Source organism: Trifolium pratense, linkage group LG3 (genome assembly GCF_020283565.1).
Source record: "Trifolium pratense cultivar HEN17-A07 linkage group LG3, ARS_RC_1.1, whole genome shotgun sequence".
In the NCBI taxonomy this organism is placed as follows: Eukaryota; Viridiplantae; Streptophyta; class Magnoliopsida; order Fabales; family Fabaceae; genus Trifolium; species Trifolium pratense.
In genome coordinates this window covers 34,709,796-34,728,004 of record NC_060061.1, presented here as the reverse complement: position 1 = coordinate 34,728,004, position 18,209 = coordinate 34,709,796, and the positions used below count along the sequence as shown (strand labels likewise).

Here is an 18,209-nt window from a genome sequence, read left to right as displayed (position 1 = left end):
ATCTCCGTTAATCAGTTTGGTCCTATTCGGACATTTTTTTATGGACCAAAGACCAAACTGATTAACGGAGATGTCTTTAAGGGACCTATTCAGAATTTTTTTTCTTTAAGGGACTTATTTGGACTTTTTTTTCTTTAAGGGACCAATCTTAAACCAAAAATGTCTTTAAGGACCACTTTACTATTTAAGTCTTATCGTAAATCTATATATATAATTCCTAGATAGTTCTCCTACTATCCATCTTAACCCTAATCCACATCATCCACTTACATCCAATTAAATCACACAATAATGCCACATCACTTACTTATATTATATCATTCTCATCTCTATTTTTTTTTATATTATATCAATCTCATAATAAATAATAAAGAATTATACTTCTCCAATTATCCAAAAATTGATGTCACAAGATGTTACAGTTTTCTACATTATTATTGAATTATACCTCTCCAATTATCCAAAAATTGATGTCACAAGATGTTACACTTTTTCTAGATTACTATAACATTCCTTAGTGACAATGAAGATGAACATAGTTGGATTCTCTTTCAACATTTATCCCATTTAAATGTCAACCGTTTTCATAGAAACAACAAAGAGTTTATAATTTAGTCACACAAAAAAATACGAAGAGTGTATACATTATTGACTTAATTACATTTCTATTGAGTTTAGTTTTTAGTTAAAACAAATTACTTTTTCAAACCATAGCTCCTATCTACCCTCATGTGTCTGCTATAGTAGCTGGAAAAGCAAATCTAAAGTTGAAAGTTCGAATTGTTCATGTGTGGAATGTAACAGACAAATACAAACCAAATTGAGGTTACGTCTATGAATATGTTGTTTGTTGATGAAAAGGTGATGTACTATCTTGATATACTTCTCACATTTTCACAAAATCTCTATTGATGTTTTTTTTAATTGACTTTTTCCCTTTTTTTTACTTTGATCATCCAGTGTGATAAGATTCTTGCTACTTTGGGAAATAGTTTGGTTTCAAAGATAAAAAAATTGGTTGACGAAGGATCAACATATAAGGTTGAAAATATATTGGTTGGAGGAAGTGATAAGTACATCACTTTATTATTATTATTATTATTATTATTATTATTATTATTATTATTATTATTATTATTATCATTTTCACAACATTTATTGTTACAATTTATACGAATAATTTTTCAACATTATAATATAAAATACCACATAATACCTGTGCATCGCACGGGTGTGGGACTAGTAAATACAAATTACTTTTAAATTTCACTCATTTGATATAACCAACCATCTCTTCTCTTAAAATGGCCAATAAGGCATGCAAAATCAAACCAAATACCTTTCTACTAAGCATTGCTTTCCTTTTAAACACATCACTAACACATGTTTGCAAATAACTATTACATTTGCTTTGAACTAAATCTGTTTATTGGGTTTTCAATTGGGCGTTCAGGTATTGTAGCTAGTCTCTCATTTGCAATATGCAAATGTACATTATGCATATGAGAAAGGTCAATTCACAATTTGTGGACCATTAAGGCTATTCTGAGAGGGTTTGAAATGTCGTTGGGTTTGAAAGTCAAATTTTGGAAGAGTAGTGTTATGAGTATTAATGTGCCGGAGGAGTTTATGGTTATGACGGCCACTTTTTGTAAGCGTGGTGTTCTTCCCTTTAAGTATCTCGGTCTATCAATACGTAGGAGCAAATCTTAGACGTCTTTCAACATGGGAATTACTTGAGCTTCTGCGAAGTATGTTGAATAGTTGGGGAAATAAATTCATCAGTTTTTGGGATAAAATTGTGTTGTTATAAACGCAATGTTAAATTCAATTCCCATCCTTTTGTTGTCTTACATGAAGATGTCGATTCATGTATGGAAAAAGAGTGGTTCAGATCCAGATAGAGTTTCTTCGGGAACGGGAAAGAGTGAATGGAGTTAGAAAGATTAGTTGGATAAAGTGGACGACAATGTGCCAAAAGAGTAACGACGATTTAGATGTGAGAGACATTAATTAGAGTGGTGAATCTGAGTTTGTTGGCGAAATGACGTTGGAAAATTATTCAACAAGATAGACCTTTTTGGAAGATGATACTAATTGTGAAATATGTGGAAGTCATTACCCGTTGTGTGGGGTGGATGGGGGTTAAGTTCCCTTCACACACGTCTTGTTTGCAAGCGATGGTGTTCAAGAATATTTGCCATAGTCCGGCTCCTTTGAAGGTGATATCTTTCTCTTATCAAGTCCTTCTTAAAAAAGTAAATCACATAAAAGGATTGTTATTGGTGTGGCAGGGGCGATTGCACCCCCTGAAACTTTACTAATTGCACATGTGTCCTATATTATTACTATTTTGCACCCCCTCACATTAAAAATTTGCACCATCAAAATTCTTTTGTTGGGTTCAGTACAAGATTATTTTTTTCTCTTTGTTCAACGTGTAATCTGTATTTTTTGTTAATTGGAGTTAAAAAATTGTTCATAAGTCTTAGCTCAACTGAAAATGTCGATATTTTTAAGTTGCACACTTTTATTTAGGTTAAAATTTGAGACCTTAAAGTGGTGTGTGTGCGTTTTAGTTGTGTTTGTTACTTCATATAAATACAAAAAAAAAAAATTAATTTTTTTGGACTCCAGACACAGTGTCTTGGCTCCGCCATTGATGCGACTTTATGGTTACTATGAAAGGCGAGGAATGATAAGATTTTCAATGATGTTCTTAAGGACCCTAGTCAATTGGCGGAGATAAAGGTAATTTCATGGCGTTGGAGTGTTACTAGGTTGAAGATCGAACCATGCCTATATTATGAATGGTCATGGGAACCGCATTAATGTTTTGCGCAATAGATCGTTACTATCTGTGGGCTGTGGTTTGTTGTGCTTTGATTTCGGTGGTGCTTGGTTGGTGCTGGTTCGATTTCTGAGTTGTTTCTCGACTAGGTTAGGACGACAGTATGGTGAAGTGTTTTTGTTTCTATACGTAACAGATTTCCTTCTTGGTATATGTTGTTTCATTGGTTTTTTTGGAGTAGTTTTTTGTTTTGTTATTTGAGCTGATTTAGGGTTGAGTGGGTGGTGTTTTGAAGGTTTGTCTTGGACCGTGAGGGGAAGCTTCACTGGATTAGATCAACACATTATAGACATTGAGCAATCTTATAACTTATAAGTGGCTTTTAACACCGCACATTCATCTAAAACCTTAAGATGTGTGTAGCTCTATATGCATTAGGAAGACAAATTATGAACACAAATTCAATATAGAGCTACACATTTGAAACAATAGCAATGCACACATTTGAAACAATCATAGCATTTTTATTAATATATTGTGTTCCAATGGCCGTGTGTAACTACGTACATACATATTGCAACATAATAATAATAATAATAATAATATATAATAATAATAATAATAATAATAATAATAATAATAAAACGGACTATGAAACAACATATACCAAAAAAAAAGTATGGCTGAATTTCATAAAGAAAATCCTTGAAGCATACAATAACTAACTAACTAACTAACAATGTTGATAGTTTCAACATCATGATGAATTTGTTGCCCTTTTCTTATGTGTTTCTTGGTTGTCTCCGAAAATGATGTTCTTCCGGTCATTTAATCTTCTCCCTCCTTAAAAGCATCTAATAATCCATCTGTCATTTTGCCACATGTCACCTATTCCTTCCTCAATCTCTCATGATGTTCGGTTATTCCCGCTTCTTTCTCTCTCTTTCCTCTTTTTCTTGCACCCTAAGATACACTCTCACACACATCTTCTGAAACCAAATTCCATTTTTGATCTCTTCTCTCCTTTCACATTTTTGGTTTTCAATTTTCAGTTATTCACAAGGTAGCTACATCATCATCAAATTAATACACATTATTGAAGCAAAATTTGATTAATTAAACGTGCATTTGAATTGTCATTGTTGTTGTGTACGTGCAGGTAGAACGGGGAGAGTTTGAAGGGAGAGGTAGGTGGTAGTCTGGAGAGAGTCGGCAGAAATGTCGAATCTCGAACCGGCAAACCAGATGCTAACTCGACGACCGTCGAGAAGCGCCGCAATGACCACCTTCTCGATGGAGGTTTTCGACCATGACGTTGTTGTTCCTTCATCACTCGCCTCGATTACGCCCATTCTCCGTGTTGCCAATGAGATTGAAAGCGATCGTCCTAGGGTTGCCTACCTATGTATGTTAATTAATACTTTCTCCTTCTTTTTTTTTTATAAGAGACAACTGAGTTAATAAAAGTTGATTCAGATACATCAATTTTTGTTTAATCAGTTGTCTCTGTATTAATACTAATTTTTGAGTATTTAGTGTTTGCATGCATGGTGAAGCTAATTTGTTTGTATTTTGGAAGGTCGATTTTATGCGTTTGAAAAGGCACACCGATTGGATCAAAGTTCAAGTGGGCGTGGTGTGAGGCAGTTTAAAACACTTTTGTTGCAGCGATTGGAGAGGGTACGTGCGCAATATATCATCTACTCTTTCTCAATGCATGCATAATATATGTTTGCTTTTTTGGGTGCTTAACATTTTTTAGAAGAGTATTGATAATTCAATTTAATAGCATTATTATCGGTTGAAGTTTTTTAATATTATTATTGCAACTAATAACACAAACAAAACCTGCTATAACATGTTAGTAGTTTAGTTTATGAGCCTCGTGGTTGGACAAGAATCATACTAGTGTTTCCTTAATTTTACTCCATTTATAACTGGATCTGAATCCTCTAAAATAATCGCTAGTGAGTAGTGATTCACTATGGTCATTTATTTTTTCACTTTACATTTTGCCCATTTTAGAGGATTCAAATTCTTTATAACCAAACTCTATTTATTCTTATTTTATTTGTGTTCCACAACTATGAGTGTTTACAAATTTAAGATAGAATTGATTTTTCTTTTTCAATTTTGCTCTTACACATAACTAATAATTTTAATTTTTTAATTTTTTATTTATACTTCTTACATTGAAAAATGTAAATTTATATACCAAAAGAAAAAATGAAAAATGAAAAATGAAAATTTCAAAACAATTAGTAATAAAATCAAAGATATATTGATATAAATATACATCAATTGAACAAATTTTTAACCAATGTGTAAAAACCTTAATCATCAAAGTTTTGGAACCGAAAATTCCAAATTAGTCCATAAAATTTTCATACTAAGGAAAAATTAGTCGCTTATTTAGTTATTATAAATAGAAGGACTAATTTATTTCCAATATAAAATGTCAGGACTAATTTAATTTATTTATTTTTTTAAATATTAAATTAAGCCGTCAGAAAATTGCTTGCGAGGGATAAAATGGGAAAAAAAATGATATTGGTTGAATTAGTTTCCCCGGGAAAACACGATACATGTCGCTTTGCGGTTTGCGCTATCACAGTCATCATCCTTTTCAGTACAAAATTTGACGAATAGGTTTGAATTGGGAAATCATTTTTGAAAATGATGAAATCATTTGGTTCGTTTCAACAAATAACTGATTTTGCATCACCTGAAAAATTAATTAAATTCATCGATTCATTCATTCAATTCAATTAATTTCTCTATTTTGGGAATTGTAGGACAATGCAACGAGTTTGGAAGCTCGTACTAAGAAGACAGATGCAAGGGAAATTCAAGTTTATTATCAGCAATATTACGAGAATTATGTCAAGGCACTTGATCAAGGAGAGCAGGCAGACAGGTACATACATTTATCATACTAATACTGTTCGATGAAATGAGACGATATTGATTTTAGTTAAAAACGAGTTTATCGTTAAATAATTAATGTTTGGATATGTGAAAATGAGCTGAACAATAAATTTGAGTGTAATAATCACGTTTAAAGTCAAAAGTTACAAATTCTAGCTTCAAGTCAGAATCAGTTCTAGAGACGAGTTCATGGGCCTGTTTGTTTAAGCATTAAAAAAAATGATTTGTTTTGAAAAAAATCTAAAGCTATTATATGTTTGTTTACAATCATAAAAATATAAATTTTTAGAAAATGGTTTTCAAAAAAATAGATTTTGAAGAAAGCTATTGAAAATAGCTTTTCATTTTGAAGAAAAAAATGATTTTTTAAAAAATTTGAAACAAAAACGAGTAAAATAAAAAAAAAAAGTGATTTTTTTTGGGAAAAATAGTTTTTTATTTTTATTTTTTAGAAAATCTGAAATAAACAGGGCCCAATTCTAATCGAGAATCACTTTTGGAAACAAAAAGTGAATCCAAACATTAATTTATGCTGTGTGAATCGTCATAAAGATGGATGGATGTGAATGTGATTAACTGGTTAGTCCTTGATATTCTTTTGCAGAGCACAGCTTGGTAAAGCTTACCAGACTGCTGGTGTGCTTTTTGAAGTGCTTTGTGCTGTTAACAAGACTGAGAAAGTCGAAGAAGTTGCTCCTGAGGTTAGTCATTATCTGAAAATTGCGTAGTTGCTGCGTTGATTTTCTCTCGGCATTTATATTTTGGAGGCTTGAGTATCATTGTTGAATTTTGTTGTGTATTCAGATTATTGCAGCTGCTAGAGATGTCCAGGAAAAGACAGAAATTTATGCACCTTTTAACATTCTTCCATTGGATTCTGCCGGGGCTTCCCAGCCTATTATGCAGCTTGAAGAGGTATCATTTCTGCCATGATTCATGTGGAGTCTGTTTTGTGTTTTTAATTAATTACACTCATTTCCTTGCCTTTGTTTACGTTTTTAATAGATTAAGGCGGCTGTTTCTGCACTCTGGAACACCCGTGGCTTGAACTGGCCTAGTGCATTCGAGCAAACTCGCCAGAGAACAGGAGAATTGGATCTGCTTGATTGGCTCAGAGCCATTTTTGGGTTCCAGGCATGTTTTTTTGCACCCAAATAGAAGCAGCATAGGAGAAAGATTATGATTGTAACTAACAAATTGTTATTTTTTCGACCCTCAGAAAGACAACGTTAGGAACCAGAGAGAGCATTTGATTCTGCTTCTTGCTAATAATCATATAAGGCTATATCCCAAACCTGAGCCTCTCAACAAGGTACTTAGCTGTCTCTTACATCGTCCTGCATTTGGCAAAACAGTAATATTAGTTATCAGGGTAGCCTGTATATTTTGACTTTATAGTTATATTCCACTGTTCTTTCCCACAATTGCAGCTTGATGACCGCGCAGTTAATTCAGTTATGAATGACCTCTTTAAGAATTACAAGACATGGTGCAAATTTTTGGGACGGAAACATAGTTTACGGTGAGATATGACAGTATTTCATTCAGCAAAAATCTGTGTAATTTTTCCTCGTCAAATTTTAAAGAATGAATTAGAAATTTTATGCTAAAAATGGTTAGCTTGTTTATTTCAAACAGACTTCCTCAAGGTCAGGAAAATATACAGCAGAGGAAGTTGCTTTATATGAGCTTGTATCTTCTCATATGGGGCGAAGCATCCAATCTTCGCTTCATGCCGGAGTGTCTATGCTACATATTTCACAATGTGAGCAGTGTTTTCATATATTTCACAGTATCTCGAGCTTGATTATCTTCGCATATGAAATGCAACTCCTTTTTTTTATTATGAGAAATAGTATATATTAATAATGTCTGCATGCATGAATAATGTTTAACTCTAACTTCAGATGGCATATGAACTTCATGGTTTATTGGCTGGAAATGTCAGCATTGTTACCGGTGAAAACATCAAACCTTCTTATGGTGGTGAAGATGAGGCATTCTTGCGCAGGGTTGTAGCTCCTATATACAGAGTCATTCAAACGGTATGATTTTCTTTTTTGCTCTTGTGGACGTTGTTAGCTCACTTCAGGTACCTTTCTACTCAGTGATGAGTTATAATCAGTTAATTAATACAGGAAGCTGATAAGAGCAGAAATGGTACGGCTCCTCACTCAGCCTGGTGCAACTATGATGATCTAAATGAGTATTTCTGGTTAGTTTGGCTTTTGGTTTCATTTCTTATTGAATCCTACTTTGCTGGATTGTTTGTCTTTCATTAATCGACAATTTATTGATTTAGCAATCAATGCATTTTGTTGCAGGTCACATGATTGCTTTTCTCTTGGATGGCCCATGCGTGATGATGGTGAATTTTTTAAATCTACATTTAATTTGCAACAGGTATCTACTCAGTTCAACATTCAATCTTCAGAAGTTACTTACCTGAGTACAAAATGCTTATTCAATTCAACACTTATAAAATTTCATATCAGGCAAGAAAAGGTGTTCTTCATCAAAAATCCGCAAGAACTGGCAAATCAAATTATGTTGAGACCCGGTCATTCTGGAATCTCTTCCGCTCTTTTGATCGTCTTTGGACCTTTTATTTACTGGGTTTGCAGGTATTTGTTTTCAACATAGGGAAATGGTCATGTCAATGTCTCCCTTGATTGTATTTTGACAAGACCAAAACATTCTTGTTACAGGCGATGTTCATAATTGCTTGGGGAGATATTTCAGTGTTAGAAATATTTCGGAAAGATGTCCTATATAAACTCTCTAGCATATTCATCACAGCAGCCATTCTTCGTTTACTTCAAAGTATGACACTCAAATATATGACTTTGTTTCTGTATATTTATCATTCTGTAAATATATGACTCAAATATATGACTTCAAAGTATGACACACTTAAATTATATGACTTTGGTGTAGGTATCTTGGACCTGTCTCTGAATTTTCCTTTCTATCATCGCTGGAGATTCACTGATGTGCTAAGAAATATTCTCAAAGTCATTGTTAGTCTTTTTTGGGTTATTATACTTCCAGTGTTCTATGTGCATTCCTTCGACGGTGCCCCAGATTTTGTCAAGAAGTTGCTTTCTTTTGTTCATCAAATGAAAGGGATTCCACCATATTATATCTTAGCAGTTGCAGTATATTTAATCCCAAATGTACTAGCAGCCTTTCTCTTTCTATTCCCAATGCTTAGGCGTTGGATTGAAAACTCAGACTGGCACATAATTAGACTCCTCTTATGGTGGTCACAGGTACTTTGTGCAATCTTGCCCAATTTACTCCCACATTTGATTATTTCGCTTCATAATCATGGTTTAAAACTATTTTATTTGTATGATGCTTCCAATATACTTATTTACATTATGAAAGTAATGCATATCTCCACCTGATCATAAAAATCAAGGAATTGGATCCAATTTTTATCAATTTTATCTGAATGGAAAAATCCCTGACAAGAGTTCTAATTATTTATGACAGTCATTTGTTCATTTTCTGAATTATCATTTGTCCCTATGCAGCCAAGAATCTATGTCGGACGAGGAATGCATGAGAGTCAATTTGCTCTCCTTAAGTGAGTTTTACAGAACAATATGTAATTGGTGTTATTTAAGGCTTGCTCTTGTGTTTTTGTTTAAAAAAATTTAATCGTCGAAATTGGATTTTAAATTTCAGGTACACACTTTTCTGGGTGCTTCTTTTGGCTGCCAAATTTTCATTCAGCTTTTTTGTCCAGGTAATTTTTATACATATGGTAATTGTTTTCCTAAATTGTCTTGTGAAGTTGTTGGGCCTCTTTTGACTATTGTCTCTGTTCAGATCAAACCTCTTGTTAAGCCAACTAAGGACATAATGAGCATTAAACATGTTGATTATGGTTGGCATGAATTTTTCCCGAACGGTAGTTTCTTCTCCTTTTTAATTATTCAATTGTGACTTTCTGTCAATTCTGTTGATCTAAAATTTCCTGTTTATGCAGCTCAAAATAATATTGGGGCAGTTGCTTCACTTTGGATTCCTGTACTTATGGTGTGTGCACTATGCTTCCTCACATATATTAATCTTTTCTTTTGTATGGGATAGTTTTTTCAGTATAACATCTTTTAAATTTTGAATGCAGGTTTATTTCATGGACACCCAAATTTGGTATGCCATCTTCTCAACTGTGTGTGGAGGTGTTCTTGGAGCCTTCGATCGTCTGGGAGAGGTCATTTTTTCGTTGCATTATAATTCATATCAAATAATTTAATATTGGATTACTCTTATAGAACCAGAAAGATAAAATACTTTTAAGTCATGATCTTTAAACAGCCAGTCGTTGTCTATATGCTTATACAGATACGCACTCTGACCATGCTAAGATCACGGTTTCAGTCATTGCCTGGTGCATTCAACACTTACTTGGTTCCTACTGACAAGAGAAAAAGGAGAAAGGGATTTTCCCTCGCAAAGCGATTTGCCGAGGTTTCTGTCGCATTTTATTTTCATTGCTTACTAGTGTAAGTTAAATGCAACTATTTATCTTGATGCATGTTTCAATGTTTGTATAGATTCCTGCAAACAGAAGGAGTGAAGCTGCTAAGTTTGCCCAATTATGGAATGAAATTATTTGCAGTTTCCGCGAGGAAGATATTATAAGTGATAGGAAAGGCCTCATAGTCAAACTCTTTAGTTTATTTTCTTTGTCCTTAACCCTAACTTCTACTATTTTTCCTCCATATTTTGATTTGTCATTTATCACCTATCGAGGACTAAACTATGTTTGCATCACTCCAGGGAGATGGATCTTTTGTTGGTTCCTTACTCATCAGATCCTAGCCTAAAAATTATTCAATGGCCACCATTTATGCTTGCAAGCAAGGTTCCTATTGACTCCCTGCATAATTCAATTTTTAAAAGTCGTGTATGTTACCAGTTCATATATTTGACTCCCTGTCGAACTTTGCAGATTCCTATTGCACTGGATATGGCAGCTCAATTTCGAGGAAGGGACTCTGATCTTTGGAAACGCATATGTGGAGACGAATATATGAAATGTGCAGTGATTGAAAGCTATGAATCTTTCCAACATATTTTGAAAGCTTTAGTGGTCGGAGAAGCTGAAAAAAGGTACAGTCGCTTTTAGTATCTTTCCAGTTGATGTTTGTATCTGCTAGTTTACACTTCACACTAAAGGCCTGTTTTCTTTGGTTGTGCTTCCACTATGATCCAGTTCTATTAGCGTTCCAGCATGATTTTGCTTTCCCAGCTTCTCTTTTTTTACAAATACTACAAACGTGGCTCTTGCTGTTTCCATTGAATTTCATGAACATTATCCTTTTTTGATGTGATTTACTTTACAAATTATATTTCTGTTTATATAAAAATGTATTTCTGGACCACTTAACAACCCAAAACAAATAAGGGATGAAATTCTTAACTTGCATAATCCTTTTTTAGTTTGAACCACATTAAAATTACATATTGCATTATAGAGGTCATTCCAAATTACATTAAGGTTCCTTGCGCTGTTTTGTTGATTAGCCTATACAATTGAAGCTATAAATATCATATGATCATTAGTAATTATGAATTCATTGTGATGGAACAGGACAATCTCTGTCATCTTTAAGGAAGTTGATAACAGCATCGCTAAAAATACACTTCTTACAAATTTCCGAATGGGATTTTTGCCTTCCCTTTGCAAGAAATTTGTGGAGCTTGTGGAACTTTTGGTGAGTCATTTGTAAGAAAACTATTTGTATCATCCCTTTGTAGTCTTAAATGGTCCATCTATAACTATCCTATTTGGAAGCTTACACAGTCCTTTTTGGTTACAGAAAGTTGCAGATTCATCCAAGCGCGACAGAGTGGTGGTATTGTTGCAAGACATGTTAGAAGTGTTTACTCGTGATATGGTGGTGAATGAAATCAGGTTGGTTAACATAATTATACACATTTGGAATTTTAAATCCATTCACGAAATTTAATAACATTTGCTTTTCACATTGTGTTCATCAGCGAATTAGCAGAACTTAATCATAGTAGCAAGGATTCTGGAAGGCAACTTTTTGCTGGTACTGATGCAAAACCGGCCGTACTCTTCCCTCCAGTTGCTACATCACAATGGGAGGAACAGGTAATTAGTTATATTAATATAAATAAATTACAACATTAACACTTTTATCATTTATATTAGTATTAGCTTTCCCGATGCTTCTCTTCTTCCGTGATAAAATTTATGTTCCAACATGAAAAGAAAACTATACAGATGCTCCTGTAACTTACAATAATTATGCGTATTTCAGATTAGACGTCTTCACTTACTGATGACGGTGAAGGAATCTGCCATTGAGGTTCCAACAAACCTTGAAGCACGCAGAAGAATTGCATTCTTTACCAATTCGCTGTTCATGAATATGCCCCGTGCTCCTAGAGTTCGTAAAATGCTCTCGTTCAGGTCTGATGCTTGTTTGTTGTACAGAACTCATGACCATGAAGATATATGCCAATATCTGCAGGAACTTCAACCGTTTCTTTTGGATATTAAACTAACTATATTAATTGTCTATATCATCCCAAAACTAGTAGAAGCTATAGCCTTCAGGGTCATATTTTCTTTTTCTTAAAATGTGATAGAGAATGCTATTTTTATTTATACATCTTATGTGCTATATAAAAGGGAAATTTGCTCCTATAAAATCTCCATCCATGATAGGGTCCAAGAAAGAGAAGGGAACCATTTTTGTTCTATCATTGATAACCTTACCTTTCATTTACAAGAGGTTGATTCCATGACTCAAACCTATAACGTCCCATTCAGATAGCAACAACTCCAATTCCTGAGCCAAGGCTCCCCTTTCTGGAGAGAGACTTTTCTTCTAAGGTTTCTCCTTCACAAACGATTTGTCCGTCAACACACTATCAAGTTCACAAAATCATTTTTTTATCATAATTCTCCCTATTCATCAAAGTAACTCTTCTAACAAACTAATCAACTAACTGCTCTAGCTGTCCTTATTCTTCCCTAACATGTCATGTGCTTATTATTAGTTTTTCGCTTATTGTTGCAGTGTCATGACTCCATACTACAGTGAAGAGACTGTCTACTCGAAGAATGACCTTGAGGTTGAAAATGAAGATGGTGTGTCAATCATATATTACCTGCAGAAGATATACCCTGGTTTGTATAATTAACAATATATAATTTGACTGTATTTTACTATTAGAAAAAGAACTGAGCTAAACTGTTGTAATTTTAACAGATGAGTGGAATAACTTCATGGAACGAATTAATTGTAAGAAAGATAGTGAGGTATGGGAAAGAGATGAGAATATATTGCAGTTACGTCATTGGGCCTCATTACGTGGGCAAACACTTTGCAGGACAGGTAATGATTGCTTCTCCCTCTTCATCCTGTAGAAGGGTTGGTCGATTAATAAATTTTCTATCATACTTATAAATTAATGCAGTTAGGGGAATGATGTACTACCGGAGGGCTCTTAAGCTTCAGGCTTTTCTTGATATGGCTAACGAAAAGGGTAAGAAGAATTTATTTTTGTTCCGGCTTATTTAGCTAAATCTAGTAGGTACTGTGGCAATGGCAAGCATGTGATTTAGATGTTTTTTCATATCTCCGTCCTTCTCCCTGTATAATACATAACCTTTCACTTATGTGCAAGTATCTACATACTTTATTCTTCATGGTGATCGACAAAAGAGTAGTTCTATCTGCCAATAATAGATGATTACATGGTTTTCTGTTATCTTGTGGGCAGAGATACTTGAGGGATATAAAGCTATTACTGTTCCAACTGAGGAAGATAAAAAGAGTCACAGATCACTATATGCCAGTTTAGAGGCTGTTGCTGACATGAAATTCACATACATCGCTACCTGTCAGAATTACGGGAATCAGAAGCGTAGTGGAGACCGCCATGCAACAGACATCCTGAATTTGATGATTAAGTATGTTCTCCAATTAATAAATTGCACCAAATTCAAGTACAATATATTGCTTATGGTTACTTGATTTAAGAATGTAATTTCTGGTTTTTCATATGTAGCAATCCCTCACTCCGTGTGGCATATATTGATGAGGTTGAAGAAAGAGAAGGAGGAAAAGTACAAAAAGTTTATTATTCTGTACTGGTCAAAGCTGTGGACAATCATGACCAAGTAAATGCATATTGATGTTAGGAAAAAAGTTAATTTACTAATTAATATCTTTGAAACTTATGGTTTTATTATTTTTTGTGAAGGAAATATACCGAATAAAACTGCCAGGTCCAGCGAAGTTAGGAGAGGGGAAACCTGAAAATCAAAACCATGCAATCATTTTTACTAGAGGAGAAGCTCTTCAGACTATTGACATGAACCAGGTAAACATAAACTTGTTTTGTTAGAAAATAATCATAATCTTTGAAATTATAACTGATTGAAACTGGGTGTCTACCTATTAAAATGGTGTAATATAAATTTCTTCTAGGATAATTACTTGGAAGAAGCTTTGAAAATGCGTAACCTTCTGGAGGAATTTAATGAGGATCATGGAGTGCGCCGACCTACTATATTAGGTGTTCGTGAGCATATCTTCACTGGCAGGTCTGATGACTTCAATTCTACATACAGAGAGAATTTGTCATGTTAAGTTTCCATTTTACTTAATTCTATTACTTGCTACAGTGTTTCTTCCTTGGCTTGGTTTATGTCAAATCAAGAAACAAGCTTTGTCACAATTGGTCAAAGAGTTCTTGCAAGACCCCTGAAGTAAGTTTAGTGATTTCATGACATAGTTGACATACAAGTACTTGTTTGACTTAAGAGTTAAGACATTGTTGTCTTAACATAAAGCAGTGATTTTTAAAAATATAAATTCATGCAATAGATATAAAAACCTTCTTTCAAAGCTCAACTTATATGCTTTCTTCTTCCCACTTGCTTGTATATTAACTATTGAATTTTTCTCCATCTCTTCTGCTACTGTTGCAAGAAATAAATCATTAGAATGGATATAGTGCATGGGTACATTTTCTGGCTAATGATGGATTTGTGGAATTCTAGGGTACGATTTCACTATGGTCATCCAGACGTTTTTGATAGAATTTTCCATATTACCCGTGGAGGAATTAGTAAGGCTTCTCGAGTCATCCATTTGAGCGAGGATATTTTTGCCGGTAACATTCATGAAACATCATTGTTACCATTGATATTTGATATGTTTTCCTCCATATCTCATGCCTTATCATATGCAGGATTCAACTCAACACTACGACGTGGAAATATTACTCATCATGAATACATTCAAGTTGGAAAGGGTAGAGATGTTGGGCTCAATCAGATCTCTCTTTTTGAAGCAAAGGTGGCTTGTGGTAATGGAGAGCAAATACTAAGCAGAGATATCTACAGGCTGGGACACCGTTTTGACTTTTTCCGCATGCTATCATTTTACTTTACAACCATTGGATTTTATACCAGCTCAATGGTAATGGTTAATGCATTTAGGATAAAGCAAAACAATACTTACTGTTTTTATAGATACAATTAGAATTATTATCATTATTGCTCAAAAATTTGTTATTAAAATGAGACCAACAGAAAATCAAATGAGTAATTCTGCATATCGCAATAAATCTTTGTTTTTCTGATTCACAGGTTGTTGTCCTTACGTCTTATGCTTTCCTATATGGCAAACTGTACCTGTCACTAAGTGGGTTTGAGGCTGCAATAATGAAGTTTGCTAAGAGAAGGGGAGATGATACATTAAAGGCAGCATTAGCTTCACAATCACTTGTCCAAATAGGACTTCTGATGACTTTGCCCATGGTCATGGAAATTGGACTAGAGAGAGGGTTCAGAACTGCTCTAGGTGATTTCATAATAATGCAGTTGCAGCTCGCACCTGTTTTCTTCACTTTCTCGCTTGGAACGAAAATGCACTATTTTGGGCGCACTCTCTTGCATGGAGGGGCAAAGTACAGAGCAACTGGGCGTGGGTTTGTCGTCCGCCATGAAAAGTTTGCAGACAATTACAGGATGTACTCTAGGAGTCACTTCGTCAAAGGGATGGAACTCACAATGTTGCTCATTTGTTATAAGATTTATGGAGCAGCAGCACCTGAGTCAACTGCATACGCTCTTCTCTCATGGTCAATGTGGTTTTTGGTTTGTTCTTGGTTGTTTGCTCCTTTCCTTTTCAATCCATCAGGATTTGAGTGGCAGAAGATAGTTGAGGACTGGGATGATATGAATAAATGGATGAGTAATCGAGGTGGTATTGGTATTGCTGCAAACAAGAGTTGGGAGTCGTGGTGGAATGAGGAACAGGAGCATCTGCAGCACACTGGCATTGTGGGGCGGATTTGTGAGATTCTTCTTTCCTTCCGTTTCTTTATCTATCAGTATGGGATTGTGTATCATCTCAATGTAGCCAGAGGTGACAAGACCATCATGGTAATTTTGCATGCTACCTTAATTTTATTCAGGCTGTCATGTCAAATACCCCCCCCCCCCCCCCCCCCCCCCCTACAGACTTTCCTGACATTCATTTTCTCTTCAGGTTTATGCTCTTTCCTGGATAGTAATACTAGCCGTCATGATTATCTTGAAGGTTGGTATTTGGGGATCAAAAAGTTCATTATGAATAGAAGCATTTTTTTTCTGCATATACCTGATAGTAACTTTATTAATTGGTGGCATCTGAAACTGCAGATTATGTCCATGGGTAGAAAGAAGTTCAGTGCAGATTTCCAGTTGATGTTCCGTCTTCTCAAATTGTGTCTGTTTATTGGAGCCATTGTTTCCATGACCTTAATGTTTACTCTGCTTAGCCTCACTACTAGTGACATCTTTGCCAGTCTCTTGGCCTTTTTGCCAACAGCATGGGCAATTATACAGGTACTTGTTTATCAATCATCACCTTTTGTTTGCTTTATATGTCTCATTGTTAGTCGCCACTAACCACCTTCGAGCTTGATCATATTTTTCGTTCTTCATCATAGAAATTGCCAATCAATCATTTCTCTTGATATAAGATCTCAAAGTCAAGTAACTTAAATCTCTTTCTTCATTCATGCGATTAAGTCTCTTCTTTCTGACTGGTGTGCTGTTTTATCGTGCAGATAGCACAAGCATGCAGGCCTTTGGTGAAGGCCATTGGAATGTGGGGATCAGTTAAAGCTTTAGCAAGGGGCTATGAATACCTTATGGCAGTGGTTATATTTGCACCAGTGGCCATATTGGCATGGTTTCCATTTGTTTCAGAATTCCAAACTAGGCTGCTATTCAACCAAGCATTCAGTAGAGGACTTCAAATCCAGCGCATTCTCGCTGGTGGCAAGAAGCATAAGCAAAACTGAATCAAAACATTTTTGCAGCATTCAGCTTAGTCCTAACTCTACTACCTCTGCAGCATACAGGTTGAAGAAAAACTGGTCTGTGCTTTCCAATAGAATAATTCTTCCAGCCAGTGTATTGAGATCTTAAATAGTGATGAGAGAGAGAGAGAGAACGATGTCGTAAGTGTAATAAACTGTATCCAACCTCTCCCATCATTCTTATTCTCCTTTTCCCATGTGAAAACTGATTAATTGAATATCAAATTTTGTTCGATTCTTTACCACTATTGACTAGACTATGATACTCAAACTTGACACACTTTCTCTATCCCTTCGCCACATTCATACTAAATTTAGTGAAGTAAAATTTTCAATATAATCAAATATTTAGCGAGCTAAAGTGGTTGATGAGATTAAGCTAATGTCGAGCTGTTTGGATATTATTTGGAACGATTATTAGTTAGACTTTATTTATCTTCAGAGCAAACTCAAATGATTCTTAGTTAGACTTTATTCAAAACTGCTTTTACCTAAGGTCTTGATGAACATGTGAGATAAACCAAAAATTAATCAAATGTTGAGCTCAATACATAGTTATATGCAATTGGATGCATGTGTGTAAAATATTTACACATTAAAAGTGAATAAATTTTAAATCATACTCCTAAAATAATAGTAATAGGAAAATGCTAAACAGTTTCCCCGACACACTTTAAGCATCTTAAATAGTAAGTTTTTGTGAAATGTTTATGAAAATGTGTAAAGTCAATGCATTGAAAATTGAAATGTTTTACTTTTTGAATAAATAATTTCCTTAAATAGAATGCTTAAAGAGTGCCCCAAGGATACTGTTTAGCATGACCCATAAAAAAAAAGTGGTGCCAGCTACTAACTCATGTAGTATGCAGAGAGAGAGAGAGTGGTTCATTAATTTATTTATCTTGTATTTAACGTTATGTAATGTAATGTTTCATGCCTTAACAACACAATTAAAAAAGAAAGCAGAATCGTGTTTAAATTAAGGCTGAAGCAAAGGATGTGCAAGAAAAGAAGAAATTAAAAGTAGAAGCAAACACTAAGAAATTGGAATGAGGCAATGCTTTCCCTGTTCAACAAGCAAGGTCTCAAAACAGCAGTAGTTTATTAATCTGACAGC

At 34.5% G+C, this 18,209-nt stretch overlaps 1 protein-coding gene and 1 non-coding gene across 2 annotated transcripts; both read left to right on the top strand.

The window, feature by feature from the left end:
• The first annotated feature begins 3,962 nt into the window (after positions 1 to 3,962).
• LOC123914491 (callose synthase 5) lies at positions 3,963 to 17,367 on the top strand. The gene is made up of 42 exons (XM_045965688.1): positions 3,963 to 4,196; positions 4,371 to 4,471; positions 5,587 to 5,708; positions 6,324 to 6,420; positions 6,524 to 6,634; positions 6,725 to 6,853; positions 6,939 to 7,031; positions 7,150 to 7,241; positions 7,358 to 7,484; positions 7,627 to 7,764; positions 7,858 to 7,934; positions 8,044 to 8,122; positions 8,215 to 8,343; positions 8,428 to 8,542; positions 8,657 to 8,991; positions 9,259 to 9,311; positions 9,413 to 9,473; positions 9,557 to 9,638; positions 9,717 to 9,766; positions 9,858 to 9,944; positions 10,076 to 10,201; positions 10,288 to 10,382; positions 10,514 to 10,598; positions 10,686 to 10,846; positions 11,328 to 11,451; positions 11,557 to 11,651; positions 11,738 to 11,855; positions 12,025 to 12,176; positions 12,790 to 12,899; positions 12,982 to 13,107; positions 13,190 to 13,258; positions 13,496 to 13,685; positions 13,784 to 13,895; positions 13,979 to 14,098; positions 14,206 to 14,321; positions 14,403 to 14,486; positions 14,781 to 14,893; positions 14,972 to 15,201; positions 15,372 to 16,169; positions 16,276 to 16,326; positions 16,428 to 16,613; positions 16,838 to 17,367. Exons 1-42 carry the CDS (start codon positions 4,010 to 4,012, stop codon positions 17,072 to 17,074), a joined length of 5,763 nt encoding a protein of 1,920 aa, XP_045821644.1. The 5' UTR covers positions 3,963 to 4,009; the 3' UTR covers positions 17,075 to 17,367.
• Positions 13,187 to 13,266, top strand: LOC123919213. The gene has a single exon (XR_006813124.1). It is a non-coding gene; the product is annotated as a small nucleolar RNA J33 (small nucleolar RNA).
• Positions 17,368 to 18,209: the final 842 nt, after the last annotated feature.

Excerpts from the sequence above, each read along its gene's own strand:
- LOC123914491 (XM_045965688.1), top strand. The coding sequence starts at position 4,010 with ATGTCGAATCTCGAACCGGCAAACCAGATGCTAACTCGACGACCGTCG. Across the intron at positions 4,197-4,370 it reads TCCTAGGGTTGCCTACCTAT|GTCGATTTTATGCGTTTGAA; the intron begins GTATGTTAATTA and ends GTATTTTGGAAG. Across the intron at positions 13,896-13,978 it reads CTGTGGACAATCATGACCAA|GAAATATACCGAATAAAACT; the intron begins GTAAATGCATAT and ends TTTTTTGTGAAG.